The sequence below is a fragment of the Pundamilia nyererei genome, unplaced genomic scaffold (assembly GCF_000239375.1).
Source record: "Pundamilia nyererei isolate P.nyererei 1_Seehausen unplaced genomic scaffold, PunNye1.0 scaffold00166, whole genome shotgun sequence".
Lineage (NCBI taxonomy): Eukaryota > Metazoa > Chordata > Actinopteri > Cichliformes > Cichlidae > Pundamilia > Pundamilia nyererei.
This window is the reverse complement of record NW_005187567.1, coordinates 1,414,357-1,426,005: the sequence shown is the minus strand read 5'-3', so window position 1 is coordinate 1,426,005 and position 11,649 is coordinate 1,414,357. Positions and strand designations below refer to the sequence as shown.

Here is an 11,649-nt window from a genome sequence, read left to right as displayed (position 1 = left end):
TAAATGACAAATTAAAAAGGCATGAACATTTTTTTGTATCGAAAAAATATCGAACCGTGACACCAAAGTATCGAACCGAACCGAACCGTGAATTTTGTGTATCGTTGCACCCCTAATATATATATATATATACACACACACACATATATATATATATATATAAAGCAAAAATGAGTAAGCGAATTAAAAGTGTAGAATGCTCTAATCTCTTTCTCACTAAAAATTGCCTTACCTTTTCTCTGCTGTACGGTCACATGGGACAGTCTAAACATGGTGAGGAATCGCTTCTTATCCTCCAACTCTGGCGCTCGGTCCATCTCCTCAGGGGTAAAACGTGTGCTGAGCTGAGGTGGAGGAGTGCGTTTTGATTGTGAGGCAGGTGGGGAGGGACTGTGCTCTCTGAGCATCCTCCTTCTCTTCCTTCTCTTCTGCTGCACCAGCTCATCCCGTCGGCCCATTGTGGTCAGGCCAAACACTCCCAGAAAGTCCAGTTTCTGTACAGAGATGAGAAAAACAATCATCTTACTGTGATGTTTCATCATGAGCGCTTCTGTGTTCTTCAATCATGCAAAGGTACAGAAAGCACATGTGTTGGAAAATCTTTTTACCTCTGTAGAGTCATCCAGTTTCAGTGGAGGCTGCTCTGCTACTCTCCTGAGGTGGGCTCTCACCTCTTCTTCATCACTCTCATCGTATGAGTCATCCAGCTCATAATAGTACCCTGCAGCAAACACAGAGGTCACCCCTGACACTCAGCTCTTTAAATTCTCTAATGAGGATGTCAGTTCTATATCTATAAAAAAAAAAGGAACTGATCTTTGATTTTCCAAGCAAGTTATACATCTCATCATAGTATGTGGGTAAGTACCTTTCTCCCTGGCCTCCTTTCTCCTCTTCTCCTCCAGGTCCAGCTTGCTGACAGGCCTCCGATGCTGCTGAAGAAACTCGTCATAGATCAGCTTTGCGTCTGGGACCATGCCCAATGAGGCTACCTGTCCCAGTCCCATTGCTGGCCCAGAAACCACTACTTGTCCATGTCTACTATACCCTGGGTGACCCTGGAGGCTCTTTATTCCAGCATTGGTTTTCAGGCTTCCCTCCAGTTCATATTGGCTGGAGAGAGACATGGAAGCCCTCTGCTGGCTCAAAAATGAATGGGCGGATTTCTCTAAATCAGCAAGGTATGTGCTGGGCTCAGGCAGACCTGGGGGACCTCTCAAAGGAGGATATTTCTCCATTGCACCACCGTCTCTTCTTCGGGCTCCGTCTTCATATCTGGAGGGTCCTGGGGGCAGCCGACTGAGCTCATAGTGTCCCATCCCTGAGGGCTCATGGTTACGTCTCGACTCTGAGGCTGTGTCTATAAGAGATGCAGGGTTCCACAGGGTGGTAGGAGGCGGAGGGTGATGTTCACGCGGTGGCTGTGGAGGTTTGGGGGAGATGAGAGGTGGAGGGGCACCTAAGAGAGGGTTGAGTTCCCTGTTTCCTGGTTCATGATGATTAGGTATTGGTCTGCAGAGATACAACGGAACAGCAATTATTAATCTGTTATACATGCAGGGTAACACCCAGATCTCTTCTAAAATTGAGAAATAGTGTTTCTGAATCATGCATGCTATGCAGGGACGCACAACATTTGCCCATATGCCCTGCCTACTTCCTTTCATCCATGTCAGTATGTCTGTGGATCTGCGTGTCTGTGCAAAGCAGTGTTATCAAGCCCAGACAGAGTAGCCCAGAGCAGAGTGAGAATGTGGCCAAGACACACACACTGTCCTCCAGATATAAAGAGCTGTTTTTGATCTGGTAGGCCCTTGTAGTGAGGCATGCACACACAGGAAGCGAGCAGTATACTGAGGAAGAGGCCAGAGCAATGTTCTCCTAACAGGTTTCTGGAGAAGAGAAGAACTGACAGAGAGAGCTTAAGAAGAACAATGAATTATTAGAATAGGGCTCACGTTAAATGATGAGAGTAGAAGAAAATAGCCTTAAAGGGAGAGCAAGGTTGTAAAGGAAAGAATGATACAGTGGGGGGAAAGGAAATGGTAATGGCAGACTGATGGACACTGTCTCAAACTTCATTCCAAATCAAACCTGTCAGGAGCAGGCACTGCATGACCAGTCAAATTATCTATGCCTCCTGTTTGTGTTTTCTTTTCTGTGTGTTTGTGTGTGTGTCACTGAGTAAATGTGTCTTATCTGTAATCTGCAGCCTGTCAGCTGTGATTCTGCGATTATACTGTAGGTAAGTTACCGATAGCAGACGTGTGTATCTTGTGTGTGTCCTACCAGCATGAACCACAACCTCATTTCTGAATCAAACACAATAACACACACAGAGGCACAGTAACAAATAAGGTCTGGGGCTTATGCTATGCAAGAGTGAGAGGATGAAAAAGGTATTAGCCCTTGTGTATCTTAGCAGTTCCACTTGCTGGCTATTTGAACCCCCTACTCATGTCAACTCATGAAACAGCAGTCATCAGGATTCCTCTTCATAACCTACAACAATGCCTAAACAGTGCCTATTATTTTTCTACATGTCAGGCCTGGAAGGGAGTTTGGACAGATATAGAGTAGATGTGAAGCTTCTTACTCTTTTACAGTCCTGCCTGAAAACAAACTTCTAAAGCCTGCCAGCCTTCAAGACTTCAAAACCACAGGCACAACTGTCCCTATCAGACTAGCAGAGCCAGCCAAAAACCCCCAGAAATAGTGAGCACATTGCCCCAAAAGCTGCTCGTCTCTATCAGATAACAGGAGAAAATAAATACTGCAACTACATGCTATGTTGTATGACATTTTTGCACAAATTGGCTGGACTGAAACAAGTTAAGCGTGCAGTCTCACCTGTGCGACTCCGTCCTGTGATCTGGAGTGTCACCTGGCCGACCCAAGTCCAGGTGCTGCTCCAGAACCTGCTGGCGGAATTCAGACACCTGGCACTGACGATCTTCTTTCTCCTGACGCAGCTTGCGTTGCCGCGCCATCCACCTCTCCTCCTCGTCTTTCCTCTGAGCAATCATTGAGGCTGCAAGCCCTGTTCCTGCAGTGCCAGGCCCCATGTAGATGCTGTGGCCTGAGATTAGACCATGATGTGATTGGACTATAGACGGATGGATTCCTGGTGGGACTGGTTTGGGAGCTGGAAGAGCGGGCTCTTTGGTTTTGTCTGTAGAGAAAGATTGGTATATAAGAATTTAACATTTATGTTATAACAGATAATTACGTTCATGAAACTATTACTTCAAAAATTAATTTTGTGTATTTATTTGGTCTATAAAACAGCTTTGAAGAGTCAGAAATATCAGAGAGATATCCACTTTAAAGGTAAAAAGACTATAGCCAATAGAGGCTAGGTAGGATGCACGGACACATACCAGCCCGATTAGGGGTTAGTCTTTCAGGCTTGGTTCGGTCCTCCTGTCCTCTCATGGCATGGAGCTCAGCCAGATAGTGGTTCTCCATGGCCTTGGATGCCTGCAGCTCTTTTTCCCTCAGTGCCCTCTCCTTCTGCCTCTCGAGTTCCTTCTCTCTTTCTCTCTCCTTCTCCCGTTCTCTCTCGCGCTCCCTCTCCCTTTCCCTTTCTCGTTGCCTCTCCCTCTCCGCCTCTTCCCGTTCCCTCTCCCTTTCTCGTTCTCTCTCCCGTTCCTTCTCTCTCTCAGCCTCTCGTTCCCTCTCTTTTTCACGCTCGCGTTCTCGTTCGCGTTCCCTCTCTCGTTGCCGCAGCTCATCCTCTAGCTGAAGCCTAAAAAAACAGAGTGGAGAGAGAAACAAAAGAGGAAAGATGATGTGTGTGAAGACAACCCATGACCACAGCACACCACTTTGATATACCTCATATAAATAAATGTGACTGTATACAGCACTCATCAATTAAGCAGGCTTTTACCTGTCAGACTGCAATGCCGACAATGAGGGGTGCGTGAAATCTCCAGGGTAGCGGATGCCTGGTAGATGCATGTGAACAGCAGAGGGGTGGATAGGAGGTAAAGCTCCCCCTGTTGGCAGTGGGTAGAAAGGTGACCTCAAAGCAGAGAGGCAGAACGGGTCATCCATCCTGAGAGATAAAAAGTGAGAGAGAGAGAGAAGAGAGGAAAAGAGGGAGTCAGACAGTCTCCCTGTGTGATAGTGCAGTGTTCACTTTCATTAACCTGTGTGCCTCCATCTTCCAAAGAAGGAACATCACAGGCTTTTCCATCTTCCAAGGAAGTAACAGTGTCTGTCAGATAACCTCAATCACAACACAGCATCCAGGAAGACAGTGCGATGTATGTTGATGCTGTGTTTGTGTATGTGTGTGGCATCCGCTGCTCAAGCCCTCATTAAATCCATTACAGCACAGTGTGTGATGGGTGCTGCAGTCCTGTGATCTTGCTTGGTTGACAGACCAGGAGCACACAGCCTGTGAGACAGCCCAAAGCAAGCCTGGCTCTTTTCAACATACACACAGAGTGCACATGATCATACACAGTGTCCATGAAAAATTCTATTAATTTAACAAATATTCCACACTATATTTCTGACTGTTTTTGTTGTTGTTAATAATCGTGCTGTTGCTTTTGAAAAGGATGCCGAAAAAAATCAATCAATAAAAATTTCAGAACAAGACCCCTTTCCAGATATATAAACAGGATCCTTTAATAATTTCTCACAAACCCACAGATGCTCTAGACATGAAGTAAAAAATTTAAAACCAAGCTGTTGCTCTCCTCCTCTCATAGCCTAGCTTGGGTATAGACATGGAAAATGGGTTGTGCTCTTAACTGGTTGGCCTTACACAGCTTCAAAATAGAAACATAAGAATGCTGTTTTTATTTTATTTTATTTTTTTTAACTTTCATTAGAAGACTTCTAAAGTATGCAAATAATATTACTACAGCCTTTGGAGCAGTCATGTATATCTATTTTTAATCAGCCTGTTAAGCATTTTCTGATACAGCTGAGCCAGATATTTTCTAAGAGGGTTCTTAGCAACAGCCTGTCAGAAAATACAGCCTGCACTCATACAGCTATCATTTAACACTGATCTGATCTTTTGCAAAGACTCCCAGTGCCCCCAGTGCTCAGTAGTAGAATGTACTTTTCAACAGACAATCTTATCTCGCTTCTGTTTGCAGACTTCCTTCCTTCTGTTGTGCTAGTCTTTTATCTGGAATTTCATTTTAATTTGTGTTGCCCTGTCTTTTTTGCATCTCCCTTTAACTTCTTCACGCTTCATAAAAATCTTACTTCTAGTTAAATAAATACACACATAAAAAAACTAACAAAAAAATATCATTTTAACTATGAGAGCTTGAAATCTGGTCATTTATACATTACTGCATTTACTGCTGAGCAGAACGAGCAGAACAAATATCTGCTTCAGTTGTATGTGCTGGTTTTGCACAGTTCACTCTCAGAGGAAATGGATGCCAAGTCAACAAATGCAGAGGCCTACCTGTATGAAGCGAAGGTTGAAGGGTGGGGCAGGTAGCTGTGGGAGTAGTAGGCAGCTGCAGTGGCAGGGTCTAGGCCCAAGGGCAAAGAGGGCATCCGGAGGGCATCCTCGGCTGTAGCATAAGGCCGAAAACCCCGGAGATACTCCTCTGGTACAGGACCAGGTGGCACTGCGTTAGGCAACTGTCTGGGCAGGCTGAAGGTAACAGAGGGAGTACAAGCACAAAACAAGAAAAAAAAATATTGTCATTTCAATTTGTATGTGTTCGGTGTTGTGGAAATTCATTATATTTTTACCAAGAAACTATATAAATTCAAATTGCTTCCCAGCACCCATGTCAACAAGGCATGTGTGTTGCTGCTCTATTTTTAATACAGCCTTGAATGAACATGTACACTTTGCAAATCCATAGAAAATGTTAAAGCAGGGATCGACTCACTTAAGAGGTTGAAACCGTGACTCCTGCATGACAGCTCCTGGAGTGAGACCAAAGGCATAGGGGTTTCCCAGGAGGTGTGCAGGGACTGAGGGGCCACCCTTTTCCTGGGATAGGGCTCCTTCTGCGCCCAGACGTTCCCTGCTGGCCCCATGAGGCCCTGCGTCAGCCTGCAGAGAGATACAGAGAGAATCTTAGTCATTGTTTGTGAGGACCTGTGACCGTTACGGTTGTCACTGCTCATGGAACCCATCTTACGAGAAGACAGAACAGGGAAATAATAGGCCTGCTTGTGGTGAAGCAGCCTCCTCACTCTTGCTTCCTACCTCAGGCACTTTTGTACATTTTCTCACACATACCACCTCCCTGTAAAAATAGACAGCTCAACAAATCTCCAAGGAGGATATTTGGTAAAATGGATGAAGCAGGCAGACAGGGGTAACAAAAAAGCCTCACTGTTTTTGTCTCTAATTGTAAACAAGAGATGTCATCCTTATGATCGATGAGGATGTGGTAATGGTAGACAACAGCCGTGCTTCTAGAGATCTTAACTTTGATCTTAGCAAAGTGCATGTATGCGCATCAGCGTGCGTGCAGAGCAACATCTACAGGGAAGACAACAAAGTCCAAAAAGCAACATCCCTCTGCCTCTGTTTCTCTTTCTTCCTTCTCGTTCACCTCCCTCCCTCCCTCTGGCAGCAAGCCTGGTCTCACTTATCCAATCCCACAACAAACACACACAGACACTCAGCAGGCACATACACCGTTTCAGAGCTACAAAGACATCCTGCTGTGGGAGTGGGAGTGCATTTTCAGAAGCTACAGTTTCCCTCTGACTACAAATGCAATTGGAGAAGTGAAAAACGCTACAACCCTTGTAAGTTGAACAAGAAAGATGTTTATATATGAATATACAGGTAAGGAGGGTTTTCGTAGGACTGGTGGAACATTTATCTCTTGTTTCGCAAAATGGTACTAGAAGTTGGCAAGGGAACAACTAGAAAGAAGAAAAAGAGGGGAGAAAGCAAAGAAAGAGATTAAGCCATAAAGAAGGTGAACAAGAGGGGAAGGTAGTTCCTGCCCCACTAAATTAACCTCTGGGCTCCCTGGGATTAGAGAGAGACCTTACAGCAGTATGACCCTCTCTCTCACCACTGCCTCTGATAAAACAAATCCCATTTAGTGAGCCATTACCTCCACATCCTGTTCCACAACCACTGACCCAGACTGACACTGATGCGCTAACATCCAGTATTAAATGCCTCTAATGTTTAGACTCCCCACATAACCCTGTTTCTTAACCCCCACCCCCCACAAAATCTTACTGTTTACTCCTTGTTATTTGTTGCGCTTCGCTAAACAGTGTGGTACTTGATTCTCTCAAAGCACCCATCTCTATAATCTCCTCCAGTGCCATCGCCATTCTTTTCAAGCCTTAAGAACACAGGGAGAGCTGGTTGTTCCCCGCTGCTCCCAGCAGTCACCTGAAAAAGCACTTCACATATGTTAAAACTCGATCAGATAGTGACTGAACCCACATTAACTTTAAGGTGCAATGTGTGTGTATTTCCTCAACCCATCCGCTCTTCATTATCATGAGCTTGAACTATCAGTGAGTAATAATTGTGAAAGAAAACCGTACATTGACAGTTACAGTAATTGATTTCTATCACTTGATTGATTGATGACAAGCGATCGGAATAGGATAAAACAGCCCAATCACTTTGAGTGACTGCATGAATATACTGGGCATTTATTTACGCATGCTCGTTACATGGTGTGGAGAGTCAGCAACCGTCTGAATCAGACAGTTGCTGCACCTTTCCTTCACTGTGTGTCCCCAGTACACAACCAGTACCTTTTTTGATGGCATACAATAATAAAAGAAAAAGCACACACACACACACACACACACACACACACACACACACACACACACACAGAATGAATTCTAATTTATTTTCAAGACCTGATCAACGACTATCTGGTATTTTTCTGTTGATCAGTAGTTGATATTCTGCATTACACACAACTTGTGTGTCATGAGGCAATCACGGTTTTAAAACCATGGCTATGACTTAATAACTGTCAATTGGTGCAAGTCCCAGACATAGATTAAGACAGAAATTGAATTAAGTGTTCCTTTCCAATGAATTTCACAGAAATCGTCTCATAAGACGATCAGACAAAGAAGCCTATAAAACAACAAATGCTGGTGCTGGACTGGTTTCAGCTTCTTCCTTTCACCATTTTCACTGTCACTGAAGGGCAACCAGTTATGCCAACAAGAGATGCTCGTGATTTTCACATTTTCAGATAGTCATTAAATAGATTTTAAATAATGATAATAATAGTGTACACTAGTGTTTTTGTATTAAAATGTAAATTCTCCTTTATTTTACCAGTGTCTGATAGTATGCATTGCACTACTACCATCAGAAGGAAACACAACAACAACAACAAGAATGCATTACGAATGCTAACATAACTAATACTAATATACCAGGATTGGTATAATGTATGGTGTTGTGAGATTCGTAGGCAAAGGGTAAACTCTGCCAGGTTAAGTTAGCAAGCCAAAAAAATTACTAAAACTATGCGCAAAGATTCGAGAGCGATGTGGGATCTTTGAAGAATGGCTGAAACAAATATGTTTTTCTTGAAACGTCCATCTCAGCCACTTACATCCAAACTGATCAAAGCAATTTGGAAACCTGCATTCAGCCTATATCTGTCATGTACACACATTTTGAGCTTGATATCCATTTGACTGTATATACATGTACACATGTATGGATTAATGTACGGATTAATGCCTACCTAAAAACATGTAGCTTCTACATATATCAGGGCCATGAAAAAAAAAAAACATGAACAACAAAGAGAAAAACCTTCCATCCTATGAGAAAGGCACCTTATAGTCAACTCAGGCACCTACACATTCAAGCAGCCATCCCATTTTGACCTTTCACCTGCTAAAATACATGGCCTTCTATTCCTGCACTATTCTCCAGTAGCCTGTCATATACACACACTACTGTGCACAAATACAAGCACTCAAACTCAAAGACACATCCATTAACAGCCATCTTCCTCTGTGTGAGCCAGGCCCCTGTAACCCTCAGTGAGGGTGGGAGACCCCGCGCATTGTAGAGTGCTCGTTTACGCCTCTCAGATGGAGCCATGAATCCAAATTGCCAATTATAAAGCAATTACAGGCAGCAGCGGGAGCAGACTCCTGCAGTCATTAAAGCAAAATGCCAACGCACCAAGCCCTCCCTTCTTCACTGCCTTGCCTGTTACCCCCCTCTGAAAGACAGACTCATCTCTCAGCCTGAGAGACACTAAAATGCTCTTTTAAAGCAGTGAAAGCAGAACACATTAATTTGTACACACAGCAACAGACAAGTTTTCCCGGACATGCTGCATGGGTTCTCGGAACTTGACTGCTCCTTCTGTTTGTAACCGTTTGCGTGATTCAGTAACAGAAAGTTCCATTAAAGTCATCTTTGTTTTACAGGAAGATTTTGATGATGTGTGTGTATCCTTAAGGATTCTCTGGCTCTGTGTGAGTTATGAGTGCTGAGTGAAGCGGCACCCTAACAATGACGGGGTGTCGCTTCACCCTGTTGCTGTCCCTTGAGCCCATAGCCAGTCACCCCTACCTCTTGTTCACATTACTGCCCTTAAATTGTGAGCAACAGGGCATTCTTGCCTGTTTTCTTTTTCGTCCGTCCTTTTTGAAATTTCTGTGCTAACAAAATTACAAAAATGGTGGCATCTCTACAAGGACTTCCTGTGTGTCTGTCCCTTGCAGCTCTAACTGACCCTGTACTGCAAAAGGTTCATTTCATAAAAACTATAGCTAGAGAGAGGGGGGGGTCAGGAGGGGTTTGCAAAAGAGAGGACAATGGTCTGAATGCTACCACACACTGCTGCCTGGCTGACCTCCTTATTCCCTCTTCACTATCCCCCTTCTGTTTGTCTCCAGGGAACCGTCAGCCGCTCAGAGAGTTTCCGCATGTTGCCGAGTGCTGTTCATAACCGTGCACTTGGCCTGAACTATTAGCCCTAAGCTGAGATAAGGCGGCTTAAAGTAAGGCCATAATCCATAATCCACTCCTTATCAAAGCAAGCAGCTCTCCCTCTTTCTCTCTTCCCCTATGAGTGGGTGCCAGGTTGACAAGGGAGACGATGCACTTGACTGCTTAGGTGAAAGGGGTGAGGCCGGTGGAGAGGTTGAATGGTTACGGGAGGCCCAAGCCTGGGACTGTGGTTGGGCTGGTCTAAGGGCCAAGTTGGAGAGGGGGCGAAGGGGCACAGATGTTATCGGCCATTGAGGCTGTCACCTCGATGTCCCAGTGGCAGCTGGCAATGTTTAACGCACAAATCCATTAGTTGGTAGTGGGTGATGAGACGTTTATAGACAGGCCATCTATGTTACCCATGTACATATACAAAATACAAACGGCCACACTGAAGAAATATTTACCTGGCGCCCCTCGCTTCTCCATAGGCCGTTGCTGGTCTTTGTTGGAGCAATGGTGACTACAGGTGGAGTGTTTGGCACAGTGTGGCCTGCTGGGGGTACCAGGACAGGACCAGGACCAAGAGGACCCCTCTTGGGTGTACTGACTGGAGAGCTGTGATTGGTGGCTGGTGAAGACACTGGTGGTGACTCACTGCTGATGGAGGATGCAGCTGGAGAAACAAAAAAAAAAGTAGGATCAGTCAAAGTCTGTAAGAAATAAGATGACAGTCCAGTTTTCCTCTACTGGTAAAAGGTAAAATTAACATGATTCTGTAGCTCTTTCACAAGGGAATGAAAAAAGGGTTTGGAACATTACAAAAGCAATGGATAACACACACACACACACACGTAAACACACACATATACACACCGAGGGCCAGATGGATAGCCCAAGGCCCCTATTATGAAGTGACAGTGATCAGGATGAGCAGCCTTGTGAGAGTCATACAGCCTTCACATGCAGAATACACATTCACACACACTACAAGAATACAGCTTCAACAGCCATACTGTATGTATGTGGCGCTTGTAGCCAAAGACTGAAATCCCCCCGCCACACATATACATATAAACACACACACGCACAGCAGGTGGTGAAAAGCTGGCCCAATGAGCTCCTCTGCTCCACTGTAGCTGTGCCACATTAACAAAGCCCTCCAGGGAAACCCTGTAGCGCAGGGTCACGGTCTGGTCACATGCCTTGCTTTCTACACATTTTGCTTTTTCTCCCTCAAGTTGCAAATCTTTCCTATGATACGGTCACATTTTTCTATATCCCTTCAACTCTACCTCCTCACCAGCAGGCCACAGCCTTTGTTGGGTCTTCCTTTTCTTTTCTTCTTTTTTTTGTTTTAAATGATACTCATGTTTTGCCCATTTAATCTTAATTTCTTCCCCTTTTCTACCAACATCCTCTTTCTCTTTGACAGGACAGTATTGCTGTATGTCTCTGCATTACGGAGTCAAAGTGGGTCAAAACCTCTCTATGGGACACACACTTTGGTGGTGTAAAAAAGAAAAAAAAAGAAGACTGCAATGATGAGCGCTCATGCATGAGTGTTTTTGTGCATTAGACTGTTTACGTGCAGACATTTAAAATAAAAAGCAGCTGAAACCTCAGGCCAGTTTCAGGGCAGCTTCCTGTAACAAAAAAAAAAAAAAAAAAAAAAAAAAAAAAAGCACATCTTTACTCAGCGGCCATTTCTTCCATTGGTTTCCATGGCAACAAAACCTAACAGACAG

At 44.4% G+C, this 11,649-nt stretch overlaps 1 protein-coding gene across 1 annotated transcript in view; it reads right to left on the bottom strand.

Annotated features, from left to right (window-relative positions):
• Positions 1-227: 227 nt before the first annotated feature.
• LOC102195727 (uncharacterized) overlaps positions 228-11,649 on the bottom strand; it is a gene marked incomplete at its 3' end in the record, with an annotated part of 158,498 nt that continues 147,076 nt past the window's right edge. The window contains exons 4-12 of the mRNA XM_013914015.1: positions 10,369-10,577; positions 5,880-6,046; positions 5,441-5,635; positions 3,893-4,060; positions 3,381-3,748; positions 2,851-3,172; positions 869-1,512; positions 609-721; positions 228-494 (exon numbers count right to left, since the gene is read on the bottom strand). Of these exons, the coding sequence (XP_013769469.1) occupies positions 228-494; positions 609-721; positions 869-1,512; positions 2,851-3,172; positions 3,381-3,748; positions 3,893-4,060; positions 5,441-5,635; positions 5,880-6,046; positions 10,369-10,577 (2,453 nt within the window). The remainder of the gene's footprint in view (positions 495-608; positions 722-868; positions 1,513-2,850; positions 3,173-3,380; positions 3,749-3,892; positions 4,061-5,440; positions 5,636-5,879; positions 6,047-10,368; positions 10,578-11,649) is intronic.